We start from the raw sequence: 23757 nt of genomic DNA on the forward strand, positions 1-23757 counted from the left end.
CCAAAAAAAAAAAAAAAAAAAAAAAAAAAAGAACAGAAAAGAAAGAAGACTATTCACTAAGAAAGAATTTTTCTCTCTTGACAAACTCAAATCAGGCCTTTATGCCTCCTTAGACTTGACATTGCCGATGAATACACAAACATTTCTTTTAATAAAAAATAATAACCTACTACAGTCATAGCAAGTTTGCTTATGGTGCTTTTAAAACATTTACCTTGGATTTTATTAGACATCATGACTTAACTTGCTCCCATAACCTCTTTGAAAAATGATACTCAAAGAACAAGTGATTACCACTCTCAAGACAGGTCTTGCAAAAGATAGAGAACACATCACCTTGATAACCCTTTTAACAGCCTGTCTCGAGTAGAAAGTCAATTTCTCAAAGCAAGTCTGCAACAAGTTGAATGCTAGGAATACTAATATGAATGCTGGATTAATTTCCAGATCTTCATTTGACATTTGGTCTTGATTTGCTCCCAAGCATATTTGCAAGAGAATTGCAAAGTTTAGCAACTTCTTCTAAATGTGATTAATCTAACTACCTCCTAGTCACAACATGGTTTAAGGCATAGATCTTTTTAAACATTAATTACAAGGAAAAATGGGGCTACACCTTGAAATCAAACATGGATGAAAACTACCCTTTTGCATACCAACTATTCCGAAAAGGAATGGGAAAAATAGAAGACATATGAAACCAGGAAAGTTTCCTCTACAACTGAATGCAGTGAAACTATTCAGCGAAAAGAATAATATAGTAAGATACTTTAATATATACCTACACTCCACATTCATATATCAGAACTAGAAGATTGCAAATAAGAAAAGAAATCATATCAAGTCTACACCTACAAGTTGACTTATAGCTCACCCAATTTCTATATATAATCTCAAAATCATCCTGAATTTTCAATCAAATTGAATTCACATTTTTTTTTTTTAGTCAAAAAGTGACAATACTCACATTCAACACAAATGGAAAGTGTATAATTAAAAACCATCATAAATTCCACAGCTTTGAAATATTAAGAAATGTATTCACCAAAGAATCAAAAAATGGACATGAAAAACAAAAGCAAAATTTAAATATATAAGTATATGGTACCGAACCCAACAATAAAAATAAGAGAGAGAGACTGAGGCCTTACTGTCCACACTGAGGTCTTGAACAATTCAAGAGCACAATGGTTATTAATATTTTCCAAAACATCAAAGGCATCAACCTTGCACGTTACTGGGCATTTGATGCTAAGCAAAGCAGAAACTATGCACCCAAAGCAAGCAAATCAGATCAATAAGATACAAGTATTATAACAACTGAAAACGAGAATGCAAGGCGGAAAGGAATCTTGGGCCGACCAATTATTTCAACAGCGACAACACCAACCAGTTGCATTAAAACAAAAAAAAAAGTTCAGCTGCTTGATTTTCCTATGAATGATCCTTTACATTTAGAGAAAGAGAGAGAAGAAAGCGACAAAGTCACCCCAAGATGAAACAAAAGGAGGCATACCTTGGCAATGAATGATGTCCTGTGTCTTTGGGAACCATGAAAGAAGGGTAATATTCTCCCAAATCACCATTATGTGCTATTTCTGTTGTTTGAAAAATGAAGAAGATGGGAGTGAATAAGGATGATGAAGATGGCAAGTGGAAACGAAAGCTTCATCATGTCTGTAATTTCCTCCATGGTTGAAAAAATTCCATGATTTGGAAATGAAAAAACCTACAGCAGATGCATTCTACTTGGACTCCCAGCCTTTTCATCAAATTGAAGTGATTTCCACGTTGTTTTGACTTGTTATTTTCTTCCACCACTTCTGCGGGCATTATTCTTCAGCCTTCTGAGCAAGATATGTTGCTCTAGTTTGACCATCCTCACAATCCACTTTGGTTTTCCAATTTTAAACATAACATATCCTATTAATGTTCCAAATATCACTCCACATCCATAACCTATCGATACAGCTTGCCAACCAAACCCATTTTTAGACTCTAGGTTGTCTTCTTGTTGCAAGGTCAATGGTGGTGGTTGCTTTGACTCATGGTTGTTGCATGTTCTTGTCAATGGAAATCCACATAATCCCAAGTTATCAATGTATGAATCATTGTCGAATGTATTGAATTGCTTCCCTAAAGGTATTTGTCCTGTAAGTTGGTTATGTGATAGCTTTAAAACTTCAAGCCATGGAAGATCTGCCAATTTCTTGGGAATCTCCCCGTCGAGCTTGTTGAAAGAGAGGTCTAACCATTCAAGATTAGTTAAATTTCCAAAAGATGATGGAATATAACCTGTAAGGTTATTGTGAGAAAAGTTGAGCCCCTTGAGTGAATTAAGGCTTCCAATTATCTGCGGAATCTCCCCTATGAAACTATTGTTTGAAAAATCAATGGTTGTGAAGATAGTTTGGATTCTTTCCAACTCAATATACGACCCTTTTATCATCACACTCAAAGAATCATGATAATAACCATCTCCCATATATTTCAACCCAACTTCTCCTTCACCCACATTCATCATGGATTTCAAGTATTTGAAATATTTTATTGGCAAAGGACCATTAAACTCATTGTTAGAGATGTCTAGGATTCGCAAATTTGGGAATGGAACTTTGGCTTTAGGATTGCCTATATGACTTTGAAATTTGTTTGATCTTATGACTAGAACCTGCAGTTTTTGAATACTTCCCAACCAATAGGGGAAGGTGTCATTTATCTTATTGTTTCCAAGATCAAGAACTTCTAAGTTTGTACAATTTTCCAAAGATTGTGGCAATGGCCCTTCCAATTGATTGCCATTAAGGTTAATATTCCTCAATTTGTTTCTCTTTGAAAATGTTGAGGGTATGGTACCATTAAGGCTATTCTTTCGCAAATCCAACACTAAAAGTACATTAGAGTGTACCAAACACTTTGGAATTGTGCCACTAAAGTTGTTATGAGACAAATCTAGAACTTTAAGGGAACTTGCATTGCAAATTAAAGAAGGAATTTCTCCAGTTAAATTGTTATTGGAGGCAAAGATATATTGAAGGTTAAGAGCATTTAATGTGGGGAATGTTCCTTGAAGCAAGTTGTTACTAAGATCAACAAAATTGAGGTTTTTCCAAGGAATCTTATCTATATTTGTCAAAAAGTTGCGAGAAAGATCCAGAAAACCTAATGAATTCCTCCCCACAACTTCCAACCATTTTGGAGTTTGACTGTGAATTCTGTTATTGGAAAGGTCCAAGGATCCTAAATTTGAAGCTATTCTTAGGAAAATTGGGAATTCACTAATGTTGCAAGAAGACATGTACAAATTCTCCAACTTGGGCAAGGTAAATGTTAGATTGTTGTTGATGCTGACTAATAAATTGTTGTGTGAAAAATTGACAAAATTGAGATTGTTGAGGTTTGAGAACAATTCTAAGTCCAACATAATACTCAGGTTATTTGATGAGAGATCTAAAGTAGTAAGGTTCACAAGTCTAGACATTGAGCTAGGAATAGAGCCCTGTAGCATATTATAGCTCAAATCAAGGTACTCCAAAGAGGTCAAACTAAATAACCTAGATGGGAGAGTCCCATTTAGGAAATTTGAACCTAAAAATAGATCAGTTAGGAGATTCCGACCACTTACGTGATTAGGAAGGGGACCAACAAGTTGATTGTGGTGAAGGTCTAAAACAGAGAGATTCGGCAAGTCAAATATTGACAACGGCAGCAAACCTGTTAAATCCACAATAATTAAAAATTGTCAGTTTGATGTGTCAGCCAAAAACAACTAGTTTGATGTGTCAGCCAAAAACAACTAAAATTTAGAAGTGGCAATATTTGAATCTCACCGTTGAAACTATTATATGACAAATCCAAATGAATAATTTGTGTGAGGTTCCCAATCGATGTTGGAATTGCCCCTGTAAAATTGGAACCAGAGAGATACAAACGCTCCAAGGACTTTAGACTGCCGATAGAATCAGGTAATTCTCCTGAAAAGCTTGTGAATTGGAGAGATAAGAACTTGAGGGAACTACTACTCCAATTGGACTTTGGAAGAGAACCTTCAAGATTTGGATTATAACTAAGATCAAGGGTTTGTATACATGGAAGGCGGAAGATGTTCATGTCGAATGTTCCCTGCAAGCGACACTCATGGAGACGAAGAGTTGTCAAGGAGGAGGATAGATTCATCATCGAAGAATTAGGTGTAATTGAGGACATATCTATCTGATCCAGAAGAAGTTCCCTTAACTGGGTAAGGTTACCAATGACTCTTTTCCAAACTGATGTTTTGATTGATAACGGATAAACGTTGTAAGAAAGATCAAGGGAAACAAGCGAAGACAACTGGGAGATTTCATATGGGATTTCACCAGAAAAATATGAACAAGACAAGTTAAGATGAGTCAAACTCTGAAACCTGCCAAACTCAGATGAAATTAGGGAGGGATAGAAGTCATTCCCAGCGAGATTCAAGGTCCTGAGATGGCGAAGAAGGAAGAGACTGCTGTTGGAATGAATGGGGCCACGAAGCCAACTGCAACTAAGGTCAAGGGCAATGACATGGCGAGTGGAATTGTCACAAACGACACCATCCCAAGTGCAGCAGTCCTTATCCTCCTTCCAAGACCCTGTCTTTGGATAATAAGAATTCAAACAAATTACCCAATCAGAAGCATAACCATCGAGAGAAAGAGAGTGATTAAAATGGAGTAGAGCAGAGCATTGTGAGTAGACTGAAGACAAGGAAGAAGAAAAGGGGAATTGAGAATGGAAGAAGAGCAAGGAAAGTAGTAGACTGAAATACTTCCAACTTAAGCACGTGCCCATTTTGATTTTGATTTTGATCTTCAAAAAATGAAAGACACGAATATTTGTGATGATATCGTTCACTTATCAGTTAGGCGTGCGATGGAATGCATATTAAAGATTTACATTTATATATATATATATATATATCCTGCCAAGTCAATCTAAGTCTTCTATTCTTTTTTTTTTTTTAAGTCAATCAAAATCCTTCAGTTCGAAATTACATCATTATTGTAGCTTTTGATTATCAAAAAATCATTATTGCAGCTTTATTGATCAATCATGTGTTGTACGTGGTCTACTCTTGTTGAAATATTCTCATTCATTAAAAAAAAAAAAATTGTGGCTTTATCGTTCAACCATGTTTTGTATGTGGTCTACTCTTATTCATTAAAAAAGAAATTGTAGCTTTATTGTTCAACCATGTGTTGTCCGTGGTCTACCAAATCTTGATCAAATATTCTCATTTGTTAAGAAAATAAAGGGTATTTTCAAGAATCATTTATCAATCAAAATTGGTAAAAAAACTAATGATGGACCTCACCATTGTGAGAAAATACTCGTGAGACTATGAGACCCACGTGTCAATCTCCTATACAGAAGTCATTTAAGTCACACTTGACATGCTTTTTTCTTCCAAGTTAATAGCCCAATTGATGGTAATATGTAAAGTGAAACACAAGTTATAGTTTAAAGTAATAATTATGCATTTTAAAAGTTTAGGATGATAAGTGTAAACGGAGGACATAGATATAGTTTATTGTTGTAAGTGTAATTGCCCCTTTTTTACTCCCTCCAAAGTATTTTTTTTTACTTAATAAAGTATCCTCTAAAATCTTTGCCTTTTGAAAGTGCATGTTCTTTCTCTTTTTTTGAAATTAATGTGCACGTCCTATTTAATTTTTTATTAGATAAATCACTCATTGCTCGAATCACTTGTTAAAGATTGTCCAAAAGCATTATAGACCCCATAAAAATTTTAAAAATAAAATGCATTATTGATAGATCTTTACCAATGACACTAAGAAAATGAGACTCCCTTTAGCGTGGAGACCTAGAGCCACATAGTAATGCTACCGACACAATAAATTGACATTTTTATACCGTAAATGTCACTTAAAATGATATTATTTTCCATTTTTTATTTTTCATTCCAAAAGTAATATTTCTTAGTTAGATACATAGATACTATGGTTTCAAAACAAAAATAGAAGTCAATATATATTGATTGGTATGAACGGGATTTGAACTTAGGTCTCTTGTTTGATGGCAAGAAAATTTTTATCAATAAAGCTAATTGAAACCCATGAATAAATGGTTTTGTTTCCCAAGTATAATTGATGCTCAATAAAAATAAAAATAAAAACGGTTTTAGGGTTGAATTTTGTGGGGTCAACCCATAGGATTTATTATTTTTCTAATTTATTCACTAGAAGAATGTAAGAGATTACCTTTAAAGGAACTAGCTTGTAACCCGTGCTTATACACAAGAACATTAGACAATGGTGATAAAAAGGAATGAAAATCAATAAAAATTAAACTATTAAAGTTGCAAAATTCCTAAATTGACACAAACCCATAAGTGTTCCAAATAAGAGAATCAAAACACAAATTTATTCACATAAGTAAAAAAAAAAAAAAAAGAAAAAACCGAATAGAACTTTCTTTGAAGAAAATGAAATAGATTCAAACACAAATGCACGAAGTTGTCAAAAAAAAAAAAAAAAACACAGACACGCCAACATAGAGTGAGAAGGAGTGTTAATTTAGTGTTTGTTTCTTAAGAAAGTCCAAGAAAAATTGAGATAATTACTATAAATTAATATTTAAAATTGAAAAAGTTTTTTTTTTGTTTTGTTTTTGTTTTTGAATTTTTTCAGTTAAATTTTTTTTTTATTCTTAATTAATTTATATGTTGATGTGGCATTTTTTAAATGCCATATAAATTTTTTATTATTATTTTATTAGCCACATCAACATTTAACATACCAACATTGCGTTCCGTTTGCCATGTATGTATTTTCCGTTACTGGGTTGATGACATGGATCAAAATAGACATGATTTTTCGCTTTTAGGGACTAAGGTAGGCATGAAATCAAATTAGAGACCAAAATGAAAATAAGCCAAAAATGTAGAGACTAAAAATGTATTTTCACCAACCAAAAAAAAAAAATCCATCCTTCTTTCTTGTCTTTTTTTTTTTTTTAAGTCAATCAAAGTCCTTGAATTACAAAACTACATCCACATTACAGCTTTATTGTTCAACCATGTGTTGACGTGGTCTACTCTTGTTGAAATATTCTCACTCATAAATTAAAAAAAAAAACTAAAAAACTAAAAAAAACAAAACAAAAATTTGTATCTTTATTGTTCAACAATGTGTTGTACGTGGTCTACCAACTATTGATCAAATATTCTCATTCATAAAAATAAAAATAAAAAGCTTCTATCTTTCTTTCCAGTTTTTTTTTTTTTTTTTCTTTTTCTTTTAAGTCAATCAAAGTCTTTGAATTACGAAACATTGACATTGCAGCTTTCAGTTTTTGTGAGATATGAGATATGAGTTTCCTAAAATCCAAACAAGGCCTTATTGTTCAACCATGTGTTGACGGGGTCTACTCTTGTTTAAATATTCCCATTCCTTAAAAAAAAAAAATAATAATAATAATAATAATAATAATATTGTGGCTTTATCTTTCAACCATGTGTTGTACGCGGTCTACTCTTATTCATTCAAAAACAATTGTAGCTTTTGTTCAAACATGTGTTCTACGTTGTCTATCTACTCTTGATCAAATATTCTCATTCATTAAAAAAAACCTAAAGGGTATCTTCAAGGATCATTCATCAGTCTTGTTAAAAAAACTTAATGGTATTTACAATAATCATTCACTAGTCAAAATTAATAAAAAGCTAACGATGGACCTTACCATACAAAACATTCACATCTGCTATCTTTAAACTATTCTATTTTACTATCTCAAAAACTACTTTATCAATTATTCTATACAATTTTATAAAAACATTGGCATTGGGTCTTGGAAATGGTATATGTTGGTGAATTTTAGCATTAAAGCGCAAAACAAACCCATTACCCGGTCTTCTAATTGCAAAATTTTTTACAATAGTGCTAAAATTTATGATGGTCCTGTATTAAAATGGTATAAGTTTTTAATATATTTTATTCCCACTTCTCTCTCTTTCATCTCTTTCACTCTCTAGGAAAATAATAGTTGTGTTGTATATTTGTGTAAATATATTATTTTAATATGTTGTATAAGAAAATAAAAGTTGAGATTTTGGGTGTGTTCAGAAGTACCTATGTGAGACTAATTTGAGAGTGTCATAACTATGGGATCCACATGTCAATCTCTTATGCAAAGGTCACATGAATCACACTTGACATGCTTTTTCCTTCCAAGTTAATAGCTTAATTAATGATAGTATGTAACGTGAAACACAAATTATAGTTTAGGGTGATAATTGTGCATTCTAAAAGTTTATGATGATAAGTATAAACGAAGGATATAGTTTACAGTAATAACTGTAATTGCCCCTTTCTTTACCCCCTCTAAAGTATGTTTTTACTTGATAAAGTCTCCTCTAAATTCTTTGCCTTTTGAAAGTGCGTGTCATTTCTTTTCTTTTTTTTAAATCAATGTGCATGTCCTTTTTAATTTTTTATTAGATAAATCATACATTGCTCAAATCACTTGTTAACGATTGTTCAAAAGCATTATAGACCCCATAAAAATTTAAAAAATAAAAAGCATTATTGATAGATCTTTACCAATGACACTAAGAAAATAAGACTCCCTTTAGCGTGGGGACCTAAAGACACATAGTAATGCTACCGACACAATAAATTGACATTTTTATACTGTAAATGTCACTTAAATTGATAATATTTTCCTTCTTCTTTTTTTTTTTTTTCATTCCAAAAGTAATATTTCTTAGTTAGTTACACAGATACTATGATTTCCAAAAACAAAAAAAGAGTCAGTACATAAATTGATTGGTATGAACGGGATTTGAACTTAGGTCTCTTGTTTGATGGCAAGAAAAATTGTATCCATAGAGCTAATTGAAACCCATGAATAAATGGTTTCATTTCCTAAGTAAGATCGATGCTCAATAAAAATTAAAAAAAAAATATGGGTTTTTGGGTTGAATTTTGTGGTGTCAACCTATAGGATTTATTATTCTTCTAACTTTTCACTAGAAGAATGTAAGAGATTACCTTTAGAAGAATTAACTTGTAACCCTTGCTTATGCACAAGAACATTAGACAATGGTGATAAAAAGGAATGAAAATCAATAAAAATTAAACTACTGAAGTTGCAAAATTCCTAAATTGACACAAACCCATTAGTATTCCAAATAAGAGAATCAAAACTAAATGAGAAATTTGCACAAAGAGAGAGATAAACCTTAGTGAAAATGATTAAAAAAATATGAAAGAAACAAAAAAAAAAAAATAAAATCCAGAGACAATAATTGAACATAAAGAACTATTTACTTGAACTATTTACTTAGAGAAAGAGAGAGAGGGAAGGGGCCTAAGGTAGAAAATGACTACACAGTGAAGACAACAAGCTTCTCTAAAACCTTTGAGTAAATAGATCGAATTCGAAGCTTCTCTAAAACTTCATCAACAATTTCATAGTTTCCATTAAAGAGAGCAAATTCAAAGAGTTTAGTTTTTGTGACAATCCAATTTCTCCATTGCAGTATTTGTAAGTTTTTGATATAAACTATTCGGGTTTGGCTTAACATTTGTATAGTTTTTTATATAAATTTTTTTGGGCAGTAATAACTTATTTGACACAAAAATTAAAATTTTTAAATAAGACCATTATTTTTTAAAAAATAATTGAGATTCTAATTAAATTTTGTCTAGTTAGGCCTTACCAAGCCCAACACAAGAGCACCCAAAGTAAAAGCGGACCAAGAGAGAGAGCCAATGGCGGGAAAGGGAAACAACAAAACCTAAAAAAGTAGAATTAGAAATCTCATAAAAATAGAAGAATCAGAGATGGAGAGCGAGAATCAGAAAGTGATATCGGAGGCGGAGGAGCTGCCGAGAACGATAGTGCGGCGCGTGGTGAAGGAAAAGCTGTGCAATGACTGCGATGACATGTCCGTTCACAAGGACGCCCTCCTTGCTTTCTCCGAAAGCGCTCGCATCTTCATCCACTACCTCTCTGCCACGTATCTTCTATTCATTCTTTTCAATCTCTCTTTCTCTCAATTTCTTACTTAGGGTTTGTATGTGTTTAATTGTTGAATGTGAATTTGCAGTGCCAATGACATATGTAAGGAATCGAAGAGGCAGACTATCAATGCTGATGATGTCCTCACTGCTCTTCAAGAAATCGAGTTTTCCCACTTTCTCGGTCCTCTTAAAGCCTCACTTCATGGTCAGCTTTCAAAATCTCTATCACCCTTCTCCATTTTTATATCACTTACTTTCATTCATTCACATAAGATGAATTTAGAACCTATATATGACCATTATTCAAATGTATGTAGTTTGAGGAAAATGGCTATTTTAATGTATATTTCTTTGTTGAGGACAAACAGAAAGTTAATACAATGCCTAATGATGACCCACTAAGTTGGGGGCACTGGGGGTTTCGAAGATTGATAAAAAAAAGAAAGACATTTTAGAAAAGTGAATTCTCTATGCTAGCTTGCTCTAGTCTTTAGAGACAAAGAGAAAAAGGGGAATTCTTAAAGGCGAAGAAGGGTTCTTGTCCAACTCAAAGGGTCTTTATTTTTTAAATTTCGTTAGAAGAATAGAAGTAGAATGTTGGGACATGAGAATTTTTTCGCTTAGCTATTTGTCGACTATACTTCTTTTGTCTTGGTTTTCTCCCTCTTCTCTTCTTATGTTTACCTTTTGAGACGACAATTTTTTAAAGAGATGACTCCCTTAAACTAAGTGGAGGATAGATAGAAGGAATAGTTTAAATGTTATGCATAACTAAATATGATTCAGTTATTAGAAAAGACACTTTGAATGGCCTGGATGGGATTGAGAAGTGCAATGTTGTTAACATTCTATATTTCTAGGAGGTCCTGCTTTTGTTCAAATTCTAAAATTAATCCAACTGTCAGAAATTCTGTAGTGCTTTACGTTAAAATAAACCTTGTTTATATCAGTTCAACACAATCATATAACCTTGGAAGATGATCACAAAACATGATAGGATCCAACTTTCAATGGGGAGTAATGTGTTTGGCATTGTGATTAAACCATTATAAATTAAGTGAAGTTTCTCTCCTTCAAAGATAATATGAAATCTTTCAAGAATTTGGATCTTTTCCAATAAGTCTCTCTCCTACCAAGAAGGTTTGCAATGTGAAGACACTCAAAGAGCTTTTGTTATCTGCCTAGGCTGATATCAGATTGAATTTTATTATGGTTCGTCTTGCTTCTATTGTGGGCTAGATGCATTTTTTCCCCATCAATGAGGGATATGGTCAATACTAAATGCATAGTCACTTTTGAGTTTAGTCAGTTTGGAGAAAATGCATGTGATACTCAAAAGAAGGCAACTCCTGTAACAATAGAAATGGGTAGTCTAAACTTCACCTATGTGTTTTTCTAATATCAAAAAGGCTCTTTACAAAGTAACTTCAGAGATTTGAATGGAGTTGATAGCTCAATCTGAAAATTGCTGCCGACTGTCAGGTATGGATGGGAGATTGAACTAGGTATGGATGGACATCCTGTTTTGTGACCAAAGGTTGACTAGTATCCCTTTCAAGTGTTGTGTAATTAGCATCTGGCTAAGCATTACAATAAGAATTTTGTTGTATAACTTGAAGTAAAATGGTTTCTTTTCCTGATTATAGAGAAGAATTATATTTAGAGTCCCTATTATATTTGTCTGCACTTTGCTGTATCGTAGTAGAGTACAGCTTGAGGAAGGCACTAAAGCATTACAATAATAATTTTATTGTCTAACTTGAAGTAAAATGGCTTCTTTTCCTGATTCTAGAGGAGAATTATTTTTAGAGTCCCTAGTATATTCATCTGCACTTTGCTGTATCATAGTAGAGTACAGCTTGAGGAAGTAGATAGATTGAGCTGTGGAGGTATCTTTAAGGTAAGTTCAGTTTGCTTCCAATTAATTGTGTGCCCAAAATTTCTTTGTAAATACACCAGGAGTTGCAAATCTAAGGTAGAGACTTATTTATTATCCCCTTTGTTCACTGGCTCAATATCGTCTTGGTTTCTGCTTTGATTGTCATGTGGAATGGATCATGCTGTAGGATTTTTTTGTGTTTAGATAGGTTTTACTGTTTTAGTCACAACTTATGTGAATATCTTTTACTTTTGGTTAATAAAGACTTATTGGGGGCGTAAATTGAAAGGATTTAAAATATCATAGTTTTAATTTTTTTTTTTTTTAATTTAATGTAGAATTTAATTTGAAATCACCCCAAACTATAGAGAAATTATGTAATTTATCCAAGTCTTGGTGCAAAGAGAGTGTAACCTTTTGCTGCAGAAAAGAAATAACCAATTGGCATCTTGGTGCAACGACGACTTCTAAGACCAAACTTTTATTATTTAGTATTTAATGTTTATATCTCTAATCTGTTTGTATAGCAATTAGCAAGCTTAATCGTCTGGTTGCTTCAAAACTATTGGCAATATATCTGTTGACAAAAAGCTGCAACCTAAGTAAGGCATTGATGATTGTTCTAATCTATAGAATGATTGGAAAATTACAGATATCCCCCCAAAAAAATTGCTTTAGAGGTTGGAATTTTTCATTCTAGTTAATCAGTGGTAGCTGGATATATTAGGGAGGTTTCACGATGTGGCCAACATTTATCATTCTCCTCGGTTCCCTTGCAGAGTTTAGGCAGAAAAACGCAGGAAAGAAGGCTGGAGCGGCAAAGGAAAAAGAAGAGAAAAAGAAAAGGAAATTGGAAGAGCTATCACATGATAGTGGAGGCGGTGAAAGGGTAGAAAACGAAGACAACCAGGATGGCACTGGTCATGCCTGAGTGAAAGCATTGATTTTTCTTGTTACTAGTTGATTTTTCAGAGGCAAAGATAAATTGTACTTTAATCTATTTAGTTAATACTTAATAGTTGTAGTAGGAAGACTGTATTGAACTATTTCTCTCTTTCTTTCTTTTAGCTGAATTGTATCGGACTATTTCATTTAGCTTCGTTAATATCTTAAAGTGCCTTCATGTTAGACTTCAAGTAGACAGATCCTCCTTTTAAAAAATAATGGACATATCAAAGTACAGCTTTTGAACGTGAATTTTTCCACCCTTGTATTCTCTTCTTTCAAATGATAATTCTATGGTGGCTCTATGCCTAAGGTATGATAGCCCGTTGATCCTCCTTCAAAGATTATGTAATGCTTTTCAATTAACAATACTATACAGGAGATATATTAAACCCCTAGCCATTATTAGGATGAGCCCTATGTTTGAGTTTTTTCTATCCTCATGTAAGAGGTAAAGTTCAAATTCTGTAGTCTATCCCCAGGAACAGATAAAGTTCAAATTCTGTAGTCTATCCCCAGGAACAGGTAAAGTTCAAATTCTCCATCAAGTATCTCTTACCAATTGTGTCGATCTTTAATAGGAATTCTGGGACTTGGAAATTGCAACAATAATTAAACTTGGATTATAAGTCAGAACTAAAGGTGTCCAAGATGCAACAATAAGGAATTCTCCCTATCAGGTCTTCCATTTTAAATTAGGGAAAAGGCATAAGAGCTCTAAGGAAATATATGAGGTCTGTACGTCAAAGCCCTTGCTAAGAAAAGAACTGCATCAATGGATGCTGTTAAGAATGCTGCATCACAAGCTGCTGTAGTCCTGTTCTAAGAAATGGTCCGTTAGCAGTATCATGCTAGAAGCTCTTGGCTGGGGAATTTGAGGATTGCCTTGATGAGCAAACAAAAATACTACAATTGAAAAGTTAATGAGAATTGACAAAAGACATGTCCAAGCCCCCATGGACCCATTGTATTATCCGTACTTTACATTGTATTGTTGTTAGGGTTTAACTTGTGTCCAGTAAATTGGAGCATTAAATAGGAAACAAATGACACCTATCCAAAAATGGTCACATGTCAATATCATTTCCTGTCCGTTGCTCTACTGTACTGGACAGAAGCTTTGCCCTTGTTACGCTATTTTTCTGTAGTTGAACTGTAAACAAGGTTAACAAGTCTATAATCTACCCTTCACATGCCCTAAGCCAAACTGATATTGGCAAACTACGTATGCTAATAAAATGGGGGCATTGGTATGCGCTATCCTTATGGAGGAAGACAGAATCCAAGAGATATATATATATATATATATATCAACGCAAAACAAAAGAAAATACGTATGCTAACAAAATATGCATGGCGTAAATGCACTTTTAGTCCCTACGTTTTGACTTTTTTCCATTGTAGTCCCTACATTTTATTTTTTTTCACTTTTAGTCCCTAAAACCAATTTACGCCTTTTATTTTAGTCCTTCAAGCCCCATTCCGTCACCAATTAACGGGGAAACTGATGGAATCAATAAAATAATAATAAAAATTTACTGTAGCACTTACACGTCAGCATATAAATTTAAAAAATTAATTTATTAATTTTAACTAAATAAAAAAATAAAAACAGAATTAAAAATCAAAATTCAAACCTTGCCCAGAATAAAAACATGTGTTCTTCTGTTAAGCATGTTCTTCCCAGCAAACCTTGCCCAGAAATAAGCAGATCCTCATTTATACTATTTTCCCTCTCCCAAACAAATAAGCAGATCCTCATTTATATAATACACCAAACCCCAAACACAGAACAAAAACCCATCACCATCCACGGCCAAAAACTCATCACCAAAACCACACCCACAGCCAAACACTACAATCACAGCCACAGTGAGAATCAAACCCGAACCAAACATACGATCTCAAAAGCCATCACGCCGATCTCAAACGCCACCACGCAGATCAAACCACGATGACCATCATGGCATTAGGCTCCACTACCGATCTAGGTTTAGAGAGAGAGAAGATGAAATTTCGGCCAAGGTGGGTTTCAGCCATGGGTCTTCAACCATGGGATTTCGGCCATGGGTCTTCAGCCATGGATTTAGAGAAAATGATATGAGATTTCTGTCAGCCACTACCGATCTGGGTTTAGAGAGAGAGAAGATGAGATTTCGGTCAAGGTGGGTTTCAACCATGGGTTTCCGCCATGGGTCTTCAGCCATGGATTTAGAGAAGATGAAGGCCATGGGTTTTCAGTCATAACATAGATCGGCCAAGAAAGAAGAGAGAGAGCTTGGGTTTGAGATGAGAGAAGCGAGAGAGGGATCCAATCTTCGTGCTTGGAATTTCAGCCATGAGAGAAGATGGATTGGATCTTCGTGCTTGGATTTTCAACCATGAGAGAAGAGAGTCTGGCTGCGTTTGCTGGGCAAGGTTTGCTGGGAAACAAAAATATTGATTTTTTAAATTTTTGGGCAAGGTTTGCTGGGAAAATATGATTAACAGAAGAACACATGTTTTTATTCTGGGTAAGGTTTGAATTTTGATTTTTAATTCTGTTTTTATTTATTTTTTATTTAGGTAAAATTAATAAATTAATTTTTTAAATTTATATGCTGACGTGTAAGTGCTACAGTAAATTTTTATTATTATTTTATTGATCCCGTCAGTTTTCCCGTTAATTGGTGACGGAATGGGGCCTGAAGGAATAAAATAAAAGGCGTAAATTAGTTTTAGGGACTAAAAGTGAAAAAAATAAAATGTAGGGACTAAAATGGAAAAAAGTCAAAACGTAGAGATTAAAAGTGCATTTACGCCAATATGCAAAACAAAAGAAAGGGAAAAAAAGTATAACAGATTATAATAAGCAGAAAGGTCTGAGGGCTTATAAATCAAAATTAAAACAGAATAAAACAGCTTAACAAAACTAACAAATGTCAAATGTAATAATCACTGGCAAAGTACAATAATACCACTACACTCTTCAATGAAGAAGATGACACTGTTAAATTCAGATCTTGAATGATCTTAAGGTTTGACGTTAATGCACACTTTCTGATGTATAATTTTTAGCAGTTAACCTGCAACTAATATGGGCGATACCTGTGCCCATGACCACCATCATTACTGTGCCTTCCGCTACTTGAACTGCCACTACTCTTGCTGCCACTCCCACCACCACCACCACCACCCCCACCCCTGCCACCTCCTCTCGGATGTGAAGGTGGAGTATGTTGCTGTGCTCCTGGCTGTTGCCTGCAAGGATAAGAAGAAAATGGAACGTCAATCTCCAGGTACAACAATTAGGATGTCACATAAAGCAATTCATATTTCTCCATTCATATCCCAGTCTTGAGAATTACAAGTACACTTGAAATATCGATTATCGACTCACTTAAAGGTGCATCAGCCAATAATTTTGTAATTTATGCTATTTAATACCAACCAACCATTTATTTGGCTAACATATGGAACTAAAAAGACCATGAAAGTGGAGGTTCGATAATCCTTATTGTGGGCCATAAACAGCTGTAACCCCTAAAATTCACGTCCCCAGTCTCTGTTTGGTAGCAAATCAATCATACAGTGCACTTAAAAGTTTGATTGGAAAACTAGTATCCTTTTGGATTGTAGAAGGAAGGGGAAAGGAGAGGAAATTTGTCAAAATGAGCTAATCATAGAAATATTATTGTTTCCTATTCTTTATGCTGTTTCCAAGATCCAAATAGCCCAACATTTTTCATGAGAAAATAAACAGACCTAATCCTGGAGGAGAAATGGCTCCAAAAATTGCCTATCTGTTCATGCAAAGTAGATATAGGCTTCTTATAAAAAGCATCAGAAAGAATGAAGTGACCAACTGGCCTAGTGGGTCTTCGCAACACTCTAGGCATTAAGAGGTAGATCATATCAAAAGCAAAAGACCTGAAGTTGAGATTCATAGAGCAATAGTTTATGGGTCCAATGGATCAAAGAAAGACTTCCAGTCCAAATTTCTGATGTAATGACACCAGAATCTGCGTAGAGGAGTTTTAAGATACCTTCATACAAGGCCAGTGAGTTCTACCTCCACTGGAACCCCCTCCCCTCCCCTTATAAGTGTTAGGTGGAGGGTGAGATTGTAGCTTCAAGACTCAATGCGTGTGTGTATAACTTACCCCACCCAAAAAAAAGAAAAAAAAAAAGAAACTGTCATATAAGGCTCATTGTAATGCTACAATCCTAACCCTCATTTAGTCCCAAGAGGAGAGGAAAGGGACAATCCAAGCACTTAATTACGCATCATTTTAATCTTAGGAATTCAATTCATCTAATTAGAAATCAAAACCCTAATCACATGACCTTCTAAAGAGACCAAAAACGTATATCTCTCTATAAAACTGTAAATTAGAGAAAAATACATAAACAAAAATTTCCAAGTGGGTCACAGTCAAGTTTCACCTGGTATATATAGTTCTTTATTAATACTACACTAGTCAATAACTTCTTATATTGGATTTATATTTATATTCTTTTTGATAAGTAGAATGTAGAAACCATATATGGGATTTATACTGTGACAATCCCACTATCAAATTATATAATCTCCTCGTGCTTAACATGCACCTCAAATTTTATATCAATCACATGCCATTTACCATCCAATCAATAAATTCATGTTTGTTTGTGCTCACACATGCATGCATTTGTGTGTGTGGACCCCCAATATTCATATCAATTAGATGTTATTTACCATTGCATATGTGTGTATCAGATTTCATATCAATCAAACGTCATTTACTCATTTACCAACTAATCGATAAATTCGTGTGTGCGGGTGGGCTGTCTGAGCATGTGCGTTTGTGCGTGTGTGTGTGTAAAAAACAGTTATAATTAAACTCATAATAACTAGATAACCAAATCTAATAAACCAAAGGCCCATTGGGCTTACTTAGGCTTCTTAGATCTGCATCACTAAATAAATCGATTACATGCCCAAGCAGTGAATCTTAATCGGATAAGGAATTTACATGAAAAAAATTGCAGATGCATAATTAATAATGTAATATCTGTAAGAATAAGCCTGTCTATAGCATGGATGTGCTTACAGAACATATCCGATCCGTCCATCAGGCAAAAGCATTGGCATCATTGCCAAACCAGAAGGAGTTGGTCCCCTCCCATACATCATGGGCTGCAAAACATGTCCAGGTATCAGCAAAAATCTAGATTCGTCAATTACAAGTGTAAAAGGTAAACAAGATGAGCAAAATTTATTGCAGAGGTACTCAACAGTAAAGCACATATATAATATGTAATAGGCTAATAGCACTGTTTAAAGACCAATAACAAGTGATTTCATTTTATTATTTCATATTATATATATGATAGAAATTTCCATCCTATTCCACAAAAAAGCTCCAAGTCCTCCTCTGAAGCATCATGGGGAATGCCACCTATGTACACTTCAGAACCATGTGGAGGAAGGGCAAGAAGTTCAGCATGTTTTTTTTTCTCGTCCTCATCTTCAACCTTCACCTCATCGTCAGCTCCATTGGCATTATCGGTATCCTCCTCTTCTACTTCCTCCACCTCCTCCTCCTCCTCTTCTTCTTCCTCCTCTACTTCTTCCACCTCTTCTTCTATTTCTTCAACTTCCTCTTCTTCCTCTACTTCTTCATACTCAACCTCTTCTTCCATCACCTCCTCGGATCATTGTCCTCATCAAGATCAACTTTCTCATCGGACTCAACTGGCTTTTCAGGCTCACTTGGCTTTTCCACTTCAACTGGCTTAGCATTTGCCCTTGTCCGTGGCATCTTATGTATCTAACTAAACACGCTGGCAAGGCAACTGTGAAGAAGGCACAGAGGCCAGAAGNAAGACGCCACACTACAAGGGAAGTCCTTGGGTCGAGTCTTTGTGAGTTCATCCCAAACAAAGAGAACCCCTCCCCAACACACACACATGCACACACAAAAATGAATGAAACCCCTCACCCAGCCTCTAAGAGAACTCCCACAACATAAAGTACATATACGCGTCGTTATGTGTGTGGTAGAGTGTAATCCCCACCCACCCAACACCAAAAAAATAAAGAGGAATGAAACCCCCACCCAGCCCAAAGAGAACTCTAACAAAATAAAGGATATTTAATACACGTATACATAAATAAATGCATGTATAAGTAGCATAGGAGAAGCGGCTAAGTAGGCTTCTCAACTTTAAAATGACCAAATGTAAGACACCAGCACATTTTCTCAATTACAGGTATGAAAACTCCAAATTGTTATCCACTTGACTCTTTTTTGGGTGGGATGGGAAGAGAGAGAGAGAGAGAGAGAAAGAGAGGAGGGGGGGGTTCAACTATCACCCCAAACTATCTCAATTGCCGCTATGTCAAATAACTAGTCTCTTGGGATTCAACCAGAGGGACCTGGCTAGAACACAGAGCAGAAATTGCATCACTTTACTTTAAATTTATCAATGTAAATATATGACGAGCATATTGATGAGCTACTAGATATTTTTGGGAATTTTTTGAATGAAATAAAAATTTTAAGTATTTACTATATTCATTGGAACATTTGCTTGAAGTTCCTTGGTTCTAGCCTACAAAAAGGTGTTTTGGGAGCATAAGAGAGATCCGTCATGATGGTGGTTATTAGACACATTGCTCTTTGCCTCTCTCTTCCCACGTGCTCTTCTTATCTTTGCTTCATTTCCCAAACCATCATCTCATTTCTTCTAGTCTAATTATTTTCTATCTTCAACTCTCATGATAATGAGAGGCATAATTACCAAAAAGCAAGGAAGAAAAAAGACAGTGAGGTTCTTTGAAGACTTTTCAATTGTTAAGTTACACATGCACCCAGCAAGTGTTGAGCCCACAATGTAATTCTCCACCGTACTTTTACAAGTAAAGAAGGCCGCATTTAAACTAGAGTCCATTAACAATCAGAAGACCTTATTAACCACCATTGTTTCTTACATACTGTTCTCTCTAACATCCTTTTCCTTTCCTCATACCCACCACCAACCGTCTTGGAAGACTGCATTGCATCGTCACCCTCCCATTTTTTCCCATTCCTACTTCTTATCCTTGGATGCACAGATATGGACATTCGATTCAGGAAACAACACAGCGTGAATACGGTGGGGAGACAAAGTAAAGAGATATATATTTATAATATGTATGCCAACAAATTCCTTAACCAGTTCTATCAATCAGAATGCAAGTCAAAAACAGAAACTTCTTCCTTCATTCTCTCTCTCTCTCCCCTTATCCTAGTCTTCTGTTTCCTTTCTAAGAGGTCCCCTCTCTCTATATATATAAAGTCCCTATACTTTTTTATAATAACATGAAGAACCTCATTTGGAGAAGGTATATATTGGTTTCTAAGGAGTTCCAATAAATATCTTTTACATAGACCAAACAAAAAAAGCCCTCATTTTCTAAAGTAGATATTACAAGCTTTTCCTGCATATTGTATTGTAGTGTCTTTAATATATTTTTTCTTACCTATCAAAAACAAAAAGTAGATATTACAAGCTTTCCCAATCTGTGTCTAGGCCCTTCTTGACCATATCAAAAACATTTTTCATGATGATTCATTCACTTCACTCACTCTTTTTTTAATTGCAAAGTTATATATTCACCCAGTGGAACTTGATCCACAACTCACCCTTGATCCCATTATTGTAGGAGGAAGAACATGCCATCCAGCTGAAGGTCATTGGCAGTTATCACACTTCTTTTTAGATAATAATAGTTAAGAACTTCAGAGTATTTGTGTATTCATTTCATACATAAAGTTGTCCAAGGCACTCTGAGACCCTACTAAGGCTTGAAGCCAACGCAAGAAAACAAGCATGCATCGATAGAAACAAAAGGTACTCTAGAAGATTTGCTCGGGGCTGTTCACTTTAACTTAATCAGCTGGTATCTTGAAATCTCTTTGCTTGAGGGGGTGGGAGTGAACTTCTGAGAGAGTGCTTCACAAAAGAGATCCTTGGATCTTTTAAAACATCTTATTTTGGGTATTTTATTTCAATGGACTCGTATTTGGGGTCTTACACAATGTATTTCAGTTTCTGCTTTCTACAATCTGTTAGCTGTTAGCTTTAGCTCTTGAGCTTTTTGCATTTTCTTCATGTCATCATGAACACGATATTCATTTTTTCAATAAAAGTTTTATTACCTATCAAAAAAAAATGGAAAGTCCAAACCTTTTTTTTTTTTTTAATTTTTTTTTTAATTTTTTTTTTTTTTATCACAACTGAGCACATTAGGATTGTACGAAAGCATTTGGATTTTTAGCATGTTCACCCTAAGAGTTTACACCCACCTCACAAAGAGATGCAAATTTAAATAAAATCAATAAAACAGACTGCAACTTTTGAATCAAAACTACCAACATATTTTATCAGGCTATGACCTAAAAGTAATGTACAAAAGCAGCAATAAATATTCATGTAAAACACCTAAATCATGACAGTTACTGAACAAGGCTCAGAATTGATATTATGTACATAAATATTCCCTTTATAAGAAAGAACATACACAAATGAGTAGAGTGACACATTTAAACAGTACTCACCTGTGCAAAGCCTGTGGCACCATATCCTGCACCACCATATCCTGCACCAAGAGCACCATAGGGACCACCAACCAAACCATAACCAACACGAGGTGGATAACTTGGAAGCAGTCCTGCCTTCTGTGAATTTGATCCTCCAGACTTTTGATCTGCCTGTGGTTTTGCAAGAGAACACTCCAAAACTTGGCCTGTAAATCAGAACAAACCAAGCAATGTGACTGACTAATTTAATTTTGTTCGAAAAAGGTAAAATGCATTAAGAAACAAATGAATGATCACCATCAAGTTCATATTTTTCTGTATTCTTCAGCGCCTTCATGGCACTTGACCTCTCCCCAAAATGTACAAAACCTATTCTACTTTTTTCCTGTCCAGATTTTGCGGGTGGCAGAACCACTTTTGTGATTTTCCCATGATGTTCAAATAGCTTCTTTAGCTGGTCTTGGGTAACATTCTTCGGTAAATTCTTCACATATACTGCCTTCACCTGTACAATACAAGCTTAAGTTCTTCAAGAGCAATGCCCCAACAATAGACTGCAATGAAATTCAACTACCACCAGATCCTGAAAACTAGTTTAGAACAAAAGAAGACAAAAGTCTGACATATTTGAACAACTACTAAAAGATAGTCATGTGGACCAGGCACAGATCATAGGTCAAATACTGAGTATTTAAAAAACTGCCCTTGTCCGTGGCATCTTATGTATCTAACTAAACACGCTGGCAAGGCAACTGTGAAGAAGGCACAGAGGCCAGAAGAATTTATGGGAAGAAGTATACACATGCCGAAAGGAGGAAACAAAATGAAAGGCCAAAAGGAGTTGCAGAGTATGATTTTCAGTGTTTTTGGTCAACAGGGTATGAATTTCAACTGAACCCACGTGATGAGATAAAGACTCAAGGGGGTTGCAATGTGAAAGACTTTTACCAATGGGATAATGATAACATTAGTAGCAGTACTAACAAGACCGGTAAAAGAGATTTCTGAATGATACTTATAATGATCATGAAGGTGGTGCAAATTTTCAAATCATGAATTTCTTGAATCAGAATTAGGCTGCTGTAAAAAAACATATAGGCCAAAGCAAAAAAAAGGCTTTCACTATCTTCATCCCAAAGGGTGCACATAACCCCATAAAATTTAAGAATAGCAAAGAAGCACAAAATGTAACCAAAAAATAATAATAATAAAAAAAATTAAGGATAATTGAATTAAATATGGAGACAATTATAATGCTTCACGTTAATCCAAGGCGACAGACCATGCTCAAAAGAAGTTTCCAGGGTTATGCTCAAGAGTCATTCAGATATGAAAGGAATGACAGAGCTCAAACAAAAAGGAGAAAAAAGCCACAAAAATGGTCCAATTGTAGAAAATAATACAGTTCCAAATAAACGTACCAATTTTGTGCACCTTCCTGCAATAAATTTAGACATATAAGTTGAGATCAGGTATTTGCAATGGACATTATAGACATGTTTTACATAACCAGTACACAGTATCAATAATTAAAAAATTTATTTTTTAAAAAAAAAAACAATTAAATTCTTACAATATCTCCTGAGAAGTAACATAACCCAATACTTAGACTGCTAATCATAAGACACAGGAGAGTCAATAAACAATAGCGTGCCATCTTTGTTTACAGACTACACAGTACATTCTTGATAAAGCAGAGAAGGAATATAAATCTACTATAAATTAATTTCATTATTTAAGGCAACTACAGACTATCTCAAATAGCATACATGAAGTATATAATACCAAACTGTTATCCTAGGACTATATAACGTAGAAGAAATATTCAATTGTCTACCATAACCCAATTAAGCCAAATCCTTCCCTTGATTATAAGAAACAATCTAAAATTCAAAACCCCAGAATATCCAAGTCAAATATATGTCCCACCAAAACACAATAACAATCATTTACCAAATTCACCCAATTACTCATATTAAATCTACACACATGACCTTTTTTTTTTTTCTAACTAGATACCGACAAAGGGTTATCCGTAAAATTCCCTTTTCATAACATTATATTCTTCCACCATATCATCAGATCATACATCGACACTACTTCAGAAAATTTATAAATAATTTCACACATTTGTGTATATTAAAAAAAAAAAAAAAAAAAGTCACAACGTTTTCATATCCAGCAAGTTCCTTTAAAAAGGTGAGAGAGCAATAAATAAACATGCAATATCCCTCTCTACATAACCGGAATTATAAATGTAACAGTAAACATGTTTTTTCATATAATAAGGATTTCGAGCTCCTTGATGAAAACATCTTATTATACCATTTTTAAAACCAGAATGAATAGATATTTTCTTCTGCAAACAACTAAAAAT

General features: G+C 34.4%; 3 protein-coding genes across 3 annotated transcripts; 1 reads left to right on the plus strand and 2 right to left on the minus strand.

Annotated features, from left to right (window-relative positions):
- Nucleotides 1–1754: 1754 nt before the first annotated feature.
- Nucleotides 1755–4890, minus strand: LOC112027083 (receptor-like protein 6). The gene is made up of 2 exons (XM_065771923.1): nucleotides 3831–4890; nucleotides 1755–3714 (listed from the first exon to the last, which is right to left on the minus strand). The coding sequence occupies exons 1-2, from the start codon at nucleotides 4813–4815 to the stop codon at nucleotides 1805–1807; spliced, it is 2895 nt and encodes a 964-aa protein (XP_065627995.1). The 5' UTR covers nucleotides 4816–4890; the 3' UTR covers nucleotides 1755–1804.
- A 4813-nt stretch (nucleotides 4891–9703) lies between these two features.
- On the plus strand, nucleotides 9704–13025 carry LOC112027084 (DNA polymerase II subunit B4). The gene is made up of 3 exons (XM_024059753.2): nucleotides 9704–10006; nucleotides 10097–10215; nucleotides 12669–13025. The coding sequence occupies exons 1-3, from the start codon at nucleotides 9831–9833 to the stop codon at nucleotides 12818–12820; spliced, it is 447 nt and encodes a 148-aa protein (XP_023915521.1). The 5' UTR covers nucleotides 9704–9830; the 3' UTR covers nucleotides 12821–13025.
- Nucleotides 13026–15682: 2657 nt separating this feature from the next.
- LOC112027094 (heterogeneous nuclear ribonucleoprotein Q) lies at nucleotides 15683–21885 on the minus strand (the record flags this gene model as incomplete). The annotated part of the gene is given in 4 exon segments (XM_065771924.1): nucleotides 15683–16074; nucleotides 17907–17992; nucleotides 21399–21586; nucleotides 21678–21885. Coding segments are annotated over 4 exon segments (651 nt in total), but the record flags the coding sequence as incomplete, so codon positions are not given.
- Between the last annotated feature and the right edge of the window lie 1872 nt (nucleotides 21886–23757).

The sequence above is a fragment of the Quercus suber genome, unplaced genomic scaffold (genome assembly GCF_002906115.3).
Source record: "Quercus suber isolate HL8 unplaced genomic scaffold, Cork oak 2.0 scaffold_51, whole genome shotgun sequence".
NCBI classification, from domain to species: Eukaryota; Viridiplantae; Streptophyta; class Magnoliopsida; order Fagales; family Fagaceae; genus Quercus; species Quercus suber.